Consider the following 17,695-nt stretch of genomic DNA (forward strand, 5'->3'; position numbering starts at 1 on the left):
GCATTTTGATCATACATTTCCAGAAGGGTAAATTTCCAATTTCCTGCTTTTGAAGTTTCGGATACCCACATCATGCTATCCCTCACTGATAAATGTTAGGCGGCATAACAGAAAGAAACTTCACTTCTAATTTAGCATGTCATGTTATCTACACACAGCAGAAGGTCATAATCTTAATTTGACAACTCATATTTAGCCACTATTATGTTTGAAAATATTCTAACTAGCTACATTCTCTATCGGTTAATACACCATATGATCAGCCTCTACACACCAGAAATTTTGCCTAGGCTTATGAGCTCTTAGTCTGAATGATTCAAACACATAAATGCCTCCATTTCCAAGCTTTTAAAACCATGCATGTCTTTTTTTTTTCCTTTTTTTTTGTATTGCCAATTTCCCCTTCAATGTGAAAGCTGGCTATAGCTCCAAGGGATGTTCTCTCAATTAGGTTAATTGCAACACCATGCCAGTATTTGCTAGAATTGCAGTAAAACAATGCAATTAAACTTAATTTCTACACTAAAAATCAGCAGGTGGAAGGTAACAGGAAGCTCACCTTACATTTACAGCTTTTGCACTTATATAATGAGTCTTGACACACATTCGCCAGTGTTGTCATGTGGAAACTGAAGGTGCATTACACTTATACTACATAATGCAGGTAAAAATCAAAAACTGAATGACTTTGAAGAGTTCTTCGCTGCAACAAAAAAGGCAGAATAGATACTATAAAACTCACTGGTAGAAGTCAGCCTCTTTTACAGCCTCCTCACACCTCTTGAGTGTTTTGGTGTGTTGGTTCTGGAGAGACTGCAGATCTGCCATGGCCCTCATGCACTGACTTTTCAGACGTTCATAGTCATGACTGGCTTTGGAATTTGGCCTTAAGGAGAAAAGCAGCAAAGGGAATCAACACTGTTCTGCAACCTTGTAGGATAATGCAGCCGAACACAACTCAGATACGAGGACAGAAAAGAAAGTGTTGACCTTACCCTTGTATGAGAATTCATAACATAGGAATGAAATTACTAAATGTTGACTAAATGTAAACAGCATTTAAAAAAAGTATGCACTGATGTAAGCAATGCAAAATTCATCATCTGTTGCACAAGAACCATCTGGTATCTAGAGTGCATTAAACTTAATTAGGCAGCCAGCATTGGTGCCCTCTCTTTATTCTAAACAGCAGAGAATTACTACATAAAAACATGGCAGCCAGAACTGAGGACACGTACATCACAGTTTCTTTAACAACCTAGAGAGTAAACATTATCATTCTGCAGCTCTGACAGCAATGAATCTCACGCTTGAGTCAATAGTTGGATTTGATGTATTGCATTCAGGCAAAAAAAATATATATATATATCATCAGAGTAGACAGATTCATAGTCATCAGCCAAAGAAAAGTGCTACTGGAAAAGGGCGAAAAAAACAATAACAACCACGACTTGGCAGGCAGGGTGGGATTTGCACCTGCAGTCGTCGAAGGTGGTCCCGGGCGATGCCAACGCCAGACGCTTACGGAGCTCATCCCTCTCCCTGGTCACTTGGCGGAGCTGGAACAAGATGGTGTCCAGGTTGTCACCGGGTGGCCGGTTGTCGTTGATGGCTGGTGGTGGGGAGGACGCTTCTCCGTTAACAGGCGAACCTGCAACAGTGAGCACATTACCGGAGGCTAGGACTGTTGATCAACACACACTGGAAAAGTTTACTGACCCAATGCATGTTATCATTGGACGGAGCATTATATGAGTAAACCATCTGTAATCTAACAGGAAAATAAAAAGTAGTGGTGTGGTGTAAAGGAAGGTATCCAGATATTATTTGACTTTAAGCAGTGGCCTCACACTATATACATTACTTCATTTATAATGGTTGTTTTAATGTTTCAATTCTATATATCCCGACTGAGATTAACATTCACCTGATTGGTCTTGATAGTTAATTAGATTTAATCATCTTACCTTCGTATCTCTAAAAGAAATATATAATCAAACCCAAATAGGTTGGTGGCCTCAGTCTACCAAACTTCTCTCACTATTATTGGGCTGCAGAGCATTAATGTACTGGCAAAATGCATATTTGGGTAATGTCACTGCCTCCACCCCGTCATGGCAAAGTTTCCCTAATAGCTCTCTGCCTGCCCTCCTCTTTTCCTCAGCTCAATCCCTAACAGCCATTACAGGAAGTAACTTTATAGTCACAAGCACTTTAAAAATTTGGTATTAAATAAGAAAGTAATTTAAGCTCTCCACCTACACTCCGCTTTGCCGAAACCACGCCTTCCCCCGCCTCACTGTCTGATAATACTTTTTCTGCTCTGGGAGAATAAGAGTATTGCTACCATTGGAGACCTTTATCTCAACAAGACTTTTGCTACCTTTGCTCAGCTAAAAGGGAAATATACACTGTCAGATACACATTTCTTCAGTTATCTCCAGGTCAGAGATTTCACCTGTAAAAACATCACCTCTCTACACTGATCAATATGCATTAAAAACAATACAATACGGTATGGTCATTGTAAAAAGGAATATCTTAACCCACTGAAAGAGTGACGAGGCACCTTCCTTTAAGGCCTGGCAGTTTATTGCACGTGGAAAGGGTTCAACACAATGTCTCTCTCAGCACTGCAGCCTTTGACAAGATGTGGCAACCTTTCTTACTGTATCTGTCAAGAATGACAGTTTTTTTGTTTTTGATATTTGCATAATGACTGGTGCTGAGCATATGTCTATTGAGTTGACTTGTATGTATTGTATTTGAGCAGTGGTTGTTTTATGTGTCTGCATGTGTGTGTGTCTGTAATGCCTTTTTTATGTTTTATTTTATTATTATTGTCATCATCATCATCATCATCAGCTTCCCTTTTTTTTCATTACATCTTAGCATATCTCCTTTGTTATGTTACGAACTTCTGTTTAATTTTTAATGTTTCTCTTGTTGTACTATTTGGTACTTGTTGACCTGTTTATACATTGAAAAACCTACAAATAAAATACCAAAGAAACCCAACAAAAAATAAACGATTTGTCATTGAAATATTTATATCATTCTCTTTTACTGCGAGTTCTTTGCCAAAGAGATTATAACACAAAATTGAAAGACATTAAGGAGTCATTTTCAGGGTTTTGTTTTCCTCATAGAAAAGAATATCCATGGCACGGGGACTGGGGCAGGAAATATGAGGATTATGTTCATCTTTGGCTCAACATTTGGCCCTTTTGGAGGTTTATGTAACACAGCTGAGTCATTTGGACCTTTGTCAAAAACTAGGGAAAGCAAGCATGGCAAGCCTCCCCTTAGGGAAAGAGGAAGACACCGGGAGGGTGTTATTTGGCCCAATGTGTCGCTCAAACCAAAACAATAAATCTCTTCAACCCAACAAGACAATCAGAAGTCATGGTGCAACCATGCTGGTTTATTGTAAGTTTTGCTCTGTTATGTTGGGCGATGACATCGAACCAGTCAAACCTGCCATGACACAAACAACATAACAGGCATCTTGGGTCATTATACATACCGACACTACTGAGGGAGCTGCTGCTTTCTGAGTCAGAAGGCATCGTGGAGAGGACACTGTATGTGGAACCTGCCGGGAGACAAAGGCCAAGAGAAGGGATACATTCAGACATAAAGCAGTGATTGATTAACTAACCAATTAAGCACACGGCTGAATTAATTGCCTGTAGAGTGTGGAGAGCAATGAATATTACATGGTCAGCTTCATATTCCCTGCACAGTTGTATTATAAATGCAGTGCAGGGGTTCTACTTGGAATAATAACTTCAACACTCCTTCTTAGTGGCTCTATATTATCACTCCAGACTGCCGTCGTCATTAAACTGCCTTTCCCTCACTGTGCACTCTGCCTTGCTTTGATGTATAGTCCCTGTATGTTTCTGCTACACAGGCAGAATGCCACAGCTGAAATGGGATTTTCTCTTTTTATGTCAAGCACATAGAGTGAGAGAGGGAGAGAGAGAGAGAGAGAAAGAAAATTATTCTCCGTCTGAATAGCTGTACACACCGTTAAGCTGGGGGATATTTCACACAGGCTACCACAATCCATAGGAGAGGCTATGCAGATCCCCATTATACTGCAGAGTGCCTGCTCCACAGGGCAACATAAACATGGCTGACAACACCTAGACAGATTTTTCAAAAAGACTAATCTTAGACTTGTGTTTATTGCAGAAGGCATAACCTACTGTTTGTAGACTACAGACCTAGTTTAGTTCATCTTTCACAAAAGACTTTCTAAAAAAGACTGGTTTTAACTGCTTGATTTTACACCGCCACACATACAAAAGTTGGTGTGTTATCCGCTGCAAAAAGATGCTGATCATCACAATCTATAGTGAAAAAGGTCCCATGCAACCATCACAGCTCAGGAAATGCTTCAAGTAAATTTCAAAGATAAAAATGAGAGGAAAGAGCAAATGAGGTGCTCAGAGACCCTCTAAATAGAGTATAAACAATAAACAGTTGCTTGCACACATTTCTAAAATCCAAATTGAACACAAAATCTGTTTCTAAAATGAAATAAGGAATAAAAAACCATCAATAATTCCAGGATTAAAAAGGCAAAGTGAACATAATTAGTCTTATGTAAACTGATCAAATGAATATTCATAAAACAGCATAGTGAGACACTGATGATACTGATCTAATGTGTAATATGCCGACCAAACACATGAACAAAGTCTTCCTGTGTACAAGGGTTTAAGAGAGCGGGGGAATTGTAGTTGCCTTTGTCAGTCGCAGGCAATAGATAGATGCCAACTGTTCCAGATCTCCATCTCAGCCTTTGCCTCCCCACTGGGTTTTGCTACAGCTCTGGCTCCAGCCCTCAATGTGTGACAAGGCCAAGCCTAATTAACTATGAGCTCTGTGCGACTGAGCCACTCCATCTTAGACCCCGCAGACAGAGCGGAGAAGAGGGGGGCAAGAAGGGAAACAAGGGGAAGGCACGGAGCAGGGGGAGGACAGATGAAAGGAGATAGCCTAACTAAGTCGCAAAAACAGATAAGGAGATGGCTGTTTGAGAGACATAAAGAAACAGAAGTAAGAGGAGAGACTGGAGGAAAAAAAGTAGAGAAGAGCAGGGCAGAAAGGCTCTTAATCTGTTCTGACATTCCGTGATGCTCAACACTTTTACTCTGAGAAGTGCTCGGAGCGCACAGCTTTGATTTCATATTGTTCCATCAGACGTGATGAGAACCACTCTGGGGCTGCACATCATTACTTCTCTGTATGCAAAAGCCTCCTGCTCATTTCCGTGGTTGCAATGAAAAGCAACTACTGACTTCTTGAACCTGGTATCTGGCTGTAAAACACGGAAAATCTCGGAGTAAAACACGTGAGCCAGAGAGAGGGGTACTGTGCCAGCTCAGCTGAAGTTATTTTAGAAAATACTATACAATGTCAGAAAAGCTCTATGCCAGAAAAAAGCCTGAAAACTGTCGCTTCTTGAATGTTGTATTTTGTGATTTGGAAACACTCAGATAAATTGAAATCCTAGTAATCTCTACGAGTGAGGACGCTCGCCAGCTGTAACTCCCACGAACAGGAAGAAAAAAAAATCCTGGGACAATCCTCAGTATCACACCATCTGATTTGGCAACAAGGACATGTGTGCACCAAAAATTCCTATATATAGATCAGTAGCATAACCCCGTGAGCACAACAACAAATGCAGTATGTATTGCATGTCAGCTATCTGGGGTCGATGGTTCAGCGGCATTAGCCTTTTCCAACTGACTTTTAATCATCAATAGCAATTAGTAATAGCCACAGTCAGTGAAGCTGATCATTTGTAAACATGTTCACTGCATCAATAAAGCATGCATCCCATTAGGGTAGCACAGACTTAATGATCTACAGTTGTGAGAATCCACCAGTTCCTGCCATAAATCTTTCAGATTGGACACATCACACCTGAGAAATTGTATCCAACATTCAGATTAAATTCTAACAGATGGATACATCATGACAAACTTCATCAGGGGACATTAGGTATTGTAACATGGAGCGAGCAGCTGTTACTGACTTGCATCAAAAGATACACTCAAGGTGAGAAATATTCCAGTGGAGGACCTAAGGCGACTAAACAAAGGCCTGTCGCTGTGATGTAAATAGGTCATGGGAGTGCTCGCCTCAACTCTACCTTAGGGGTTCCACTTCCCCCCACTCCTCTCTGCTCCGCTCTCCTCTCTGCCATCCCTCCCAATCAAGTGATGTGCTCAGAAACCAACAGTTGCTTCAGACAACCAGATTATGTTCTCCAGCGCATAAAGTGACATGACACACGTTGCCATAGTGAAACCGGATGAAGAGGAATAGTCAATTCTGCAGCGTGGAGAAAAAGAAGTGTATAAGAGTTGAGAGGCTGGTAGAGGAGAGCCTTATCAAAGAAAGATGTGAAGTCTGGCTTTCACCGTTGGGTGAGGCTAAATTATTCATCAGTTCCAGAAAATTCTCTTATCTGACAATGAGAGCATCTTCCCAAAACATAAAATACATATGATTATTATGAAAACTGAACTTTTCTGCTTCAGAATCCCTTTATCAAAAATAAATAAATATAAATATATAGATGTAGATATGTGTGTATATATGTATTAAAAAACATGCCTTTAAACAATGGGTTTGATGCAGCCAAATAGACAAAAGACTACATTTTAAGGGTGAATTGGTAAAAGAGCAGCATTAGCATTCCAAAAATAATACTGTGTGCTATTCTTTATTAGCTGCTGTCAGCTCTTTTTACTGTCAGTGACACGGTGATTAAAAAAAACACAGACACACACACACACACTCTCTCTATGCCAAGAGTCGAGTACAGTCCAAAAAGTCTTTATACTCTCATTTTTTTGGTGTCCTAAGCTTCACAGCCATTAAAAACTACAGAAGCGCAAATAACAGCTACACTAATAATATGCTTGAAACTTACCCACTCGTGTTACAGCGTGCTTGAGTGAAGCTGAAGGAGGATGTGTTAGCATTAAGCCAAGAAGCAGAAACTATCTTTTTTTTTTCCCCCTCATCCTGGATCTCTAATTCCTGGCTTTGGTTGGGCACAGATCCCTCCCTCCTGCCTCCATACTCTGGATATTCACAGATACTGGCAGACAATCCAGCACCAGTCCTCTTTTTGAATTTAAAATCCTGTGTGTGACTGATGGGATCATTCTCATATGTGTAAGGTGAGGCTGTAACTACACATTACTTTTAACTGTGAAGACGTTCATGCATTAACCAGCATTAACCAATTTAAATATTGTTGTATAAGCTTTATGAAGTTACCAGTTGTACCTCACACTTTCTGGTTAAGTTAAATAACTATTGGAAGGATGTGTTTAACTTCCCTGTGCAACTTCAGAAGGCTTTGAAAAAAAGTCTCACACAAAAATACATATTCTTAATTATGGAAACTTTATGACATAGAACAAATGACATCTGCACTATGTCCTGTTAATACAATAAGGTTAGTCAAGTTTTAGTCTTAAACAACAGTTGATGCTGGTATTTAAATAAAAGAAAAACATTTTTAATGGCAGTGACTGACAAACAGGATTTAACAAGGATCAGTTTTGCCTAGCTGATAACAAGCTAGGCAAGTATCATCATTGTTCCCCACTAACATATCGGATCCCCCTATTTTGGGAGGGGGAGGTAAGTTTTAAGAACCAACTCAGTGAGTGAGAATCTCATGAATGTGTTCACATGTGTGTTGGTATCCTGGTGGTACCAACATCAGGTTTTCAGAGTATCCTGGTTAGGTTTTGAGCATGTAAACAAGGAAACCAGGATATGCTACCTGGAGTGGTCCAGTAGAAACTGGGTTACTGGTTTCTGAACAATCTTTGTTGGCACAGATCACAGTGGCTGAGATGGTGAGAAAACAACACACAGCTGCACATGGATGGTCATAAACCTGGATATTAGATACTGTAGTGTGTATGTAAATGCATTCATGGGGAGAATGATTTTAACCTTTTTATCATACACCTTGATCCTACAACAAAATGTGTTTGAAGTTTACATTTAGGTTACTAGTGTTAAAATCTGTAAAGAAACACGACTCCTCTGTCCAATTCCCTCCCTGCACTCTGGGACTTCCAGTAAGCAGTGGGCCTTACTTCTAAGGAGGCAATGACACCACAGGCCAGGATTCTGGGCAATGAGCCAGTGAAGCCTTGCTGCTCGAGTAAAGGATTGGTCATCTGATTTAAGGAGTCTACACTAAGCATAAACATGAGAGACATCCAACATGATGACTCCATGAGCCAGGATTACTCCAACGCACGCACAACGCCTGACTCATAGCTCCTTGTTCATCTGGGCCTAGGGTCAAACCGACCCACCTTTTTCACCCATAGGTCCAAGACTGTCTCAAAATAACATCTTCCTCAGATGCAACCGAATAGTCATTTTGGATTTGTGTAAACACTTAAAAGGACATGAAGTGAAAAACAAGGAGATGTGTAGAAGAAGACCTAAAAGGCCTTCAGCCAGGCAGACCTGTCAGAACTGCTGAGCAGCACCAAAGTCCAAAAATGCCCCTGAGTGCAATCCAGCCCGACTTATTATCAGCAAGCAGTAATGGGTCTTCTCTCTGCATAGAACCCTAGCTCAGCATAAATGAGACATCAGTTCTTTGTGAACAGCTTGCTCGTGCCAGGGGTTGGGTCAAAAACAAAAAGGTGAAAGATGTCTGCAACATGTCCTCCAAATGCTCTGCTGCTCAGATAAGCCAAACGTAGCCAAAAGGCTTGTCTGTGTAGAATAAACCCACTGCTGGAATTTGGACAATCTTTGTGACATTCCTTTCTCTTTTAATAACAACAGAGACTGTGTTGATTCAGATAGCATTTTCATAGTGTGTTGAGATCCAGTGATTAAACTACTCTATAATCTTGTAAAGGTCACCAAGGAAAATAATCTATTACAGAGGAAGATCATATATTGAGACTGCAGTTGTAACAATTATGAGCAATAACAAATGTGTTGCATTGCAATCCCATACAGCTAATTGTGTAAAACATCTGAATGTTTCTAGCCCTTCAAATGTCAGTTAAGTATTCTTTCTCTTTGCATCAATGTTCTAATCTTTATTTCTGACATGTGCACCACCAGGCCGTGCCAAAACAAGCTAGCAGACAAGAGACAATGATCAAAAATTCTAGTATGACTGTAAATCCATGCGACTCATTAAAGCTACCACTCATGCCATTATATTAATATTAAAAACATGAGAACTAATTGTACTTTGAGGTGTATTGGTTAAAATACAGCCTGTCTTGCTTTATTTGCTAAAGGTTCATACCGTGTAACCCTAAAATAGTTGATTTGATTTCAGTGACCTTTGCTGCATGTCATCCCTTGTTCTCATTGCTAATCTGTACAAACAGTGGAGGCACTTAATGCAATAATCGTCATCTCGTTTGCTGGTGTGCTTTGCTTGTTACTGTGGGTCAAATTTGACCTGGGGTCACGCGTCAAAAAATGGAAAACAAATGACTGCAAGTGTGAGAGTGTAAGCTGGACAGACAAAAGAGGGCCACAACTTAAGAGACAACGCAAGTGCAATGTAATAGAGAAAGCTTGGACACCATGGTGGGAGGAGAGGAGGGGAGAGGAGATGAGAGGAGGGACAGAAAGAAAATACAGCAGAACAAAGCATAAAACAGCAAAAAAGAAAAAGCCTGGCAGAGGTGGTGGGGGGTGTTGGGTCAGGGTAAGACAAGGAGAGAAGCTGTTTATTTCCATGACTTCATAGCACTGGTAAACATTTAGATCCTGGCATTTCCTCTACCTTGTGGGGTAATTAGGAAGTAGTGGAACATGTGTAAAATGGTAATGAAGTCCTGCTCCACAGTACAGCCTCCTGGCTGTGGTTCGCACATTCAGAGTGTAGATAAACCTGCCATCAGACATTAATGCAAAAGTGAAAAGATGGGTTTTTACACTAAAAAGCTGCTTTGTTGGAAAACAATAGAACTAAATTGGGAAAATAACACTACCGACCCAGTGGAAGCACGAAGTTTAAAAGCTCTCACTGGGCTGCATCACAGGCTTGATTAGATAGATATATTGACATTACAGACAAGCGACTCTATACTATCAACACTGCTGTCACTCAGGTAAACCTAATGATTTCATTACTAATTCATCTAGATTACTTTTTCAATAATCCAAATAATCATTTAGTCAGTAAAATTAGGGATGCATCTAGCAATTATTTTCATTATGGACTAATTTGTTGATTATTTTCTCTGATTAGTTGTTTGGTGGATAAAATGTCCCTAGCCCTAATCCAAAACCAACAAATGCTTAGTTTTGTCCACAACCAAAATATATTTAGTTTGCTATCATAGAGGACTAAAGAAAACATTCACATTTAGGAAGCTTGAATCAGAGAGTTTGGACATTTTCGTCTTAAAAATAACACAAAAGAATGAATCGATTATTGGAATAATTGCCGTTTTATTTAATAAATAGCAACTAATCGACTATCAGAAATGGCCAAAACCAAAACAAAATCACAATAAAAAGTAAACAATGCCTATACCACTTCTCCAGAGGTAACAGTGACATCTTCAAATCACAAAAGCATGAATGATTATTAATAAATACTGTTTCTGATGAATTGTTGATTGGTCAACTCATTGATCCACCACTACACTATACAGTCCACTGATGGCTGAGGGTAGGTACTTACACCACAGCACAGAGACAACTTCCAACTGAAGCCCGCATTGCTGGTTGTACAGAGACACTGCAATGCAATAAAACACACACTGACAACTTGTATAAAATATGATCTACTCAAATGTCATCAATCACATCTAAGCAGAAACATTGGTTAACAGCAGATAAATTGATGGCTTCCTCTGCACACCAGGCAACACAACATGAGGGGAATGTGGTCAGACTGAAGGAGAGAAAAAAGTGGTAAGGGGAAGGGGGGAAAAAAACAGAGTGGGGTGACAAGGTGAGTGACAATGTGCGTCACTGAATGACAGCCACTGACACAGACGAAGAGAGAGGAGGAAAGTGAGGCCAGGTCCAGCCCATGGGAGATATTTAAGTCCAGCAGCAGTCGTGACAGGAGCGTCAGGGTCATAACTCACTCTGTCTGTCCACTGTGGTTTATGGAGTGGGACAGAAACTGGTTGACAGAGAGGACAACCCCCCACCACCACCACACATACACACACACACACTGACTATGTCCTAGGCTGCTGTACACAGAGCAAGCTGCTGACTGGGCACTTTGGGCCTGCTCAACTTCTCAACAAAAGGCCTGTTGTCTCCCTCTCTCTTGCTCCCTCTTCCTATCACCCTCCTCTGTCTCCCTAGTGTGTCCCACCATTTAAGTGTGTGGAGAAACGAAACCAGTCAGTGGGAGAGTGGAATGGGGGGACGTAATGAGTTAGAGAAAATAAAAAAAAGTTTCAGAAGAGTGGATGGTGAAAAAAAAAAAAGAACAAGAAAGCAAGGCAGTGAGAAAACAAAGGCAAAGAGACAACAGGAGAAGACTGTGGATGTTGCATCCTGTCAGGAAGAATTGTGTTTCTCTCCTCTCGGAGTTTGTTTAAATCACTGTCACAAGCCTTGCAATCTGAAAGGAGCGGAGGGGGATGCGCAGGTACATCTCTTCTGCTACTCCTTCAGGTGAAACATAGGCCATGTACCGCAGGGGGGATGAGCGCTAAATCCTTGGTGTGAAATCGACTTGATTGCAGCAGCTTGGATTTATGAAATGAATTCAGTTAGGGTTGAGAACACAGAAATATGCTCTCGCTCTGCAACATAGCAGGACCAAAACTTGATTCATAGTCAATATTCTGAGTTAATTTGCAGTTTAATTAGAGTTGAAGAATTTTTTTTTTTTTTTTCAAAAGAGTGGGTTATACTGATGCTCAGAGCAGGCTAAATAATGAATATTTTGTTTGTATGAGCTCTGCAGCAGATGTGTTAAGAGTTTGCCAGCAAAACACTAATAATTTACAGAGACCACGCATAAAACAATTGAGCATTTGTGTGTGCATCTGTGCTGAGGATGATTCTTTGGAGTTCGGGTGATTTCATATGCTTGCATGCATGCATGCATGGAGGCTCAGCTGGCAACAACGGCTCATCTGAGAACAAGAGCAGGCAGGCAGCACGAGAGGAGGATGAGTTGAGAGCAGGTTGCTATCAGCAAGACTCATCGCACACACTCATATTCCTTCTTGTCACACACCCTGTGTCATTCGCAGAGACACACAGCAGGGCTCGGGAAGATTTCATCCCTATGTGCTGTTTCTCCTCGCCTCTTTGCCTGAAGGAGCTCAGTGAGCAGCTTGTCTTCAGTCTCTCACAAGTGTGGTTAAAACACAGTAATCGCATAAGCCGAATCACTACACCAAAAGATAATAAAAAAAGCAAATTTTTAAAAAAGAAGAGGGGAGGAAAAAAAACACACAACTTGAGTGGAAACACGGGCAGCAAAGAGCGAGGCAGCTAATACAGAGGGCTGTGGAGGCATGATAAAGCGCGTCTCACAGAGAGGGTTTACACCAGAGAGAGGAGAGCAGGGCCTAATCCTCTGTTGAATAACCACAGGCTGAGTAGCCAGACTCACTACTGCTACTCACTCTCTCCTCAAACAGGGCAGGTCAACTCTTGAGGCCCAGTGCTACAGTCTATAAAAGGTGTGTGAAGAAAAGCCCAAATCTTCATTGTCAAGGCCTGCCAAATTCAAGGGACTAACATAGAGACTAATTTTAAAGGGGCTCACAGGTAAACAGTTATTTCTGCAGCAGCTACACTCAATACAACCAAGTAATAAAGATTGAGAGAGCATTAGTGATCAAGTCAGCAGAGCAGCAAGACACCTACTCAGCATTACCTGCTGAGGTCTGCTTTCTGCTAGTAGACAGAGACACGGTACAACTTGGCAGCTATAAACTACAGATCACACTGAATTAACAAGTGGTCTGAAACGTTTGTTGTAAAGCTTCAGTTGTGTCAAAATGAGTGGCCAAATCACCTGCGTGGTTGCTTTACACGAGGTAAATGTTAAAGAGATGCATTGCCCTGCACCTCTTACCTGCTTTCGGATCTCAAGGCTCATCCTGCATTCAGGCCCTCAAGGCATGACACTGGTTGTGAGTAAGCCACTGGGCCTCAGTCATTCAGACAAAGCAAAACAGGCAAAACTAGACAAGGCCTTTACACTTGGTTGCCCTTTATCTCCATGCAACAACAACCAAAACCACTCAAGTGTGAGGACCGAGCACAAATCAGACAACTACAGTGAATCTACTGTAATTAAAATGTAGATTTATTGCAATACTGGAGGTTAAATCTACACCTCTACAACAATGCAGTTCTCTCTCCAAATGGGAGCATGGATGATCTCCACCATGCTTAAGGTTTGTAAGCATGCAAGCATGCGTGGATAGGCTGCACACACACACCCATGTGCAGGTCGATATGGACCAACACCCGTTGTCATGGAAACAAGTCAGGCTACCTAATGTACCATAACCATATCATGCCACTGATAACAAATTGGACTTGGTGTTGGATACCAGTAAATTGATGTTTGTTTGTTTTTTCAAGAGTAATGCACATATATCACAGACTGCATTTAATAGAAATCCCCACACATACACACACACACCCCACCTGACCAAGCCAACTCTGCATCATGGATGTGTGATCTGTGTATTGCAGTCACTAGCAGTAAGCCTTTTAGGGCAGGATAGCTTAGAGTCCTCAGCTAAATTAATCAAAAGCAGTGCACTGTGCTCTGCAAGCCATGGTGAACATTTAGTTTAAAGACAGGCCACTGCATCAGTTGTTATGCATGTTTAAGTGAACATAACGTTGAACTCAATGATTGTAAATGTGTAACTCATGTAATATTGTAAGCTATACTTCTCCCTACACTTACAACGTCCACATGGACCTTTATCTTTCTGTGTTGTTTTTTTGCTCATAAAAGGCTTCAAGCTTTGCTGTTGTGAAGCTGTTCCTGCACAGTGTTCTTGCGCCAGACCACCCAGATTGTCCTCATGGGAAAGGGGCTATGCAGTGGCTGGTCCGCTCGCCCGCAGGTACAAACCAAAGCATGCACATGAGTAGCTCGTATCTCGGCTCTTACCGGTGGAGTGGTCCACAGGTCCCCCTCCGTTGTTGCTGAACAGGGCAATATACAGGTCAGGGTATGCCTTCTCCAGGGCCACACACAGGTCGAGGAAATGGTCGCTCTCCTTGTTCATCAGCATCTTCAAAAGGTGGTCTACTTTCTCGGCGCTGGACGAACAGTTCTGGTCCAGCTCGAACCTATCGAGTTGGCTCAAGGTACCAGAAACGATCAGCAGTTCGATCACTCGGTCCGCATCTGTTATGGACTCCAGTAAGTTCTGGTGGCACTGGTCTAGCAACTCTTTGTGCTTTGGCTCCATTGCTATCCGCTTGTAGTTCCGTAGCTTCCCAGCTAACCCCCAGACGGCCAAGTGGATGTAATATCCTTACCGATCAAAAGTACCGAGCGATTATTGAACTCAACTTGTCGTGGCTTGCAGAAGTTCGCCGGAGCCACCACGGCATTAGGTTGCACCGGAGATCAATTTTTATAGCATATTGAAAAAGGCACAAGAAGCCATATTTGTTGCCCAAGGCTGTTGACTGCACTAAACAGCGATACATTTTCCCATCTTACTCGTGTGTGGCAGTTCAGGTCGTTTTTTGCTTCCCCTCTGTGTACGCTTCAGCCGAGCACATTTTCCTCTTCTCGTGTATCATTTAATGCGCCCTTCGCCGACTCAAGTGCTGGGAAAAGTCACGTAACTCCGCCGCTGAGCCTCAGTTACAGTGTATCCTCCGCCATGTCTGGGCAACTCAGCAGCTGCTGCCCGCTGTCAATCAACGTTCCGCTCAATGACCATATAAGGCGAAATAGGGCGGGACTAGACAAAAACACACCCTTTTTTTCAATGGGCGTACACATCACATCATCCCGTAGTACGTCGAAAATCCCAGGCGGAAAAAATGAGAATGGATGGATTTTGCATGAAAATCTGGGGATGGTTTTGAAAAAAAAACGTCGACGTAGTGATCATTTTAAGGCGTGTAAACAACGACCTCATTTTCAGAGTAAAAGAAACATTCATATAAACACAATGAAGTGTAATCTCACAATAGTACAAACATAAATGAATGTTTCTGTTATCTGCGTGGTAGGATGTTGTACACAGTGGTCTACTTAAGAACACATTTGAGGTACATATGTACTCGGCTCCACTTCAACTCAGAAGAACATGTTGTACCCTTTTCTCCACTACATTTATTTGACAGCTTTAGTTAGCCTACTAGTTGACTACAGATGAATCACATACAAACCTCATACATCACAGCATGTTCTTAGAAAATATAATGCTGAAAGATACAGAATAAACCACAAAACTGCAGTTATCAACATATAATAATCTATAATACAACAGCTCTGCCATAAATTCTACATTTACGAAATGTATACATTTTCATTTTTTGTTGATGTCAGAAAGGTGATTTATTCTACTTTATGTTTATTATGAAGGTCATAGTGGGTGGTGATGGTGCACTGGAGTGCATTATTTTGAATGGTGTTTCTAATATTTTTGTCCACTGCATTAACATACATGAGGGTGGCAAAGTATTATTAACACTTTTTTAAATTATTTATTATGTTTGTATTATTTATTTATATAATGCAGCTATTTACTGGTTATCTGTTGTTATCCTTGTGTAAATTCTGTCAGCATGATTGAGTAATTTTGATCCCTCATTATAATCTTTTTATTCCCACAGACACACCAAATCAACAGAACCCCAAAGAAAGATATTTTAGTCGATGGTTAACGTCACTGATGCCTTCATTCAGTTTTTTTTCATTATAAATGCTAATGCATAATAAAATGTAAGGATTTTATTCAGTCCTTGCATAATACTGTTGCTGTAGCCACAGGCTTATGCGCCATGTTCCTATATCCATGCTGCCATGCTGCAACCAATTTCAGTATGTACTGTGTCTGCCTATTGGATGAGATAGAACAGAGCTTGGAGCCACATGTGAACATATAAAAATTATAAGATTTAAAATTTAGAGAAAATGTAATTGCTCTAATGTCTGTTATCTGGTTTTCATTAGCTATTATTTGTTCCTTTACTATGGTGTCTTATAAGCCCACTTGGGCTGGGCACTTCTGGTGCACGTTAATTAAAATAAAATAAAATAAAATATATATATATGAGGCTGACAAATGAAATGTGGATTTGAGCAGGATTTGTGAAATACAATATGATGATGATGATGATGGATGCACTCTGCTTCCAGTCTACAGCTGAATAAAGATTGTTGGCACAGAGGCAGGCATCTGCAGGCATACCTCTCAAACCGTGACCTTATTCATGCATGCACTGAATCTCATTGTGACATCTACAACTCTCTCCTGCTCCCTCTCCCCCCTCTTTCTGTCTTTCTCTGTCACGCTGGCTCTATAGCTTGTGCAATGTGCTATCCCTTTAGATGAAAAATTAATTACAATTCATTCATATCAAAGGGAAGCAGGTCCCCACTGCTGACACAGATTGGACGGTTGTGTCTGTACCCTGAGGACATGCATTTGAATAGAGAAGACAGCCTGATGCTTTTTATCTTAAGGGTAAATTAGATTATTATTTAGAAAACAGGGGTGGTGTTTCTGGCTGTCTTATAATTTAGTGAAGTATTATTTACAGATTTGTTTAACAGCCCAGATCAGGACAGATAATAGCTTTATCTTTTATTGAAGAGACTGTTGGCAAGCATATCCATTATTTATACTAGCGAACAAAAAAATCTAAAACTGAAAGTGTTTAAGTTTTTCTTTTTAATTGCCAGTTTTATAGCTGTCTGTGCTAAGGATGGGGAAAATAATTACATCACTTTTGATATGCTTCTGACTGCATTTACATAATTCCATGGTATATCCAGTTTATCTCCATACTGTGAGAATGCACCATAATGTTCCCACAATACCCATGTTAAAAGGATGCAGTGAGGACATGTTGGAAGAGAGGACATTGTTGGTGTCCTTCAGCATCACACTGACACTTTAATGTGAGGCCATTATTTCCCAACAATGCCTTAGTCCTCAAGCCACTGTGAGGGGATTCCCATAGGATGATCAGTTATAATAGACATTAAATTAAGCAATTCATGGTTTTTAATTAGTATTGAATTACACAGCCTTCAGCCGAACACCTTCAACAGATGGATATAGCTTCTGATCATCTTCATCATGTGAAAGATACAATGCAGGCAGAGGCAATGCAGAAACACTTTGGAATTACCTCGTAAAAGTAATCGAATGATGTCTAAATGATTCTCTCAAAACCGATCTAAATACATCCCATCTTCATTAAAATTCTAGTTATTGTAATCTAAACAACTAACTAAAGCCTTCAAGCCCTCCCTGCCATTCCATGTCAACTCTAACATGACACAATCAAAAAGGACTCTTCCAGCATAGCTGTTTCCCAGGGGTCCCCCAGGCCTCTGACGGCACTGCAGACATGCTAGACTTGTTTAATGTGGCCACGGCAGCTTTATGGATGCCATCAATTCGACGGGCTCCCCCCTCCTCACTTCACAGAGTTATTGATTGTAGTG

General features: G+C 40.9%; 1 protein-coding gene across 3 annotated transcripts in view; it reads right to left on the reverse strand.

The window, feature by feature from the left end:
• Positions 1–14,865, reverse strand: part of dlg5a (discs, large homolog 5a (Drosophila)) — a 36,560-nt gene extending 21,695 nt beyond the window's left edge. For 2 of the 3 annotated variants that reach the window (XM_053333134.1, XM_053333132.1), the window contains exons 1-4: positions 14,165–14,865; positions 3,527–3,595; positions 1,477–1,651; positions 743–886 (exon numbers count right to left, since the gene is read on the reverse strand). In XM_053333134.1, coding sequence (XP_053189109.1) covers positions 743–886; positions 1,477–1,651; positions 3,527–3,595; positions 14,165–14,468 — 692 coding nt within the window. In that variant the 5' untranslated portion in view covers positions 14,469–14,865. The remainder of the gene's footprint in view (positions 1–742; positions 887–1,476; positions 1,652–3,526; positions 3,596–14,164) is intronic. The other variant, XM_053333133.1, reaches the window with a different exon arrangement.
• Between the last annotated feature and the right edge of the window lie 2,830 nt (positions 14,866–17,695).

The sequence above is a fragment of the Scomber japonicus genome, chromosome 14 (genome assembly GCF_027409825.1).
Source record: "Scomber japonicus isolate fScoJap1 chromosome 14, fScoJap1.pri, whole genome shotgun sequence".
NCBI lineage: Eukaryota > Metazoa > Chordata > Actinopteri > Scombriformes > Scombridae > Scomber > Scomber japonicus.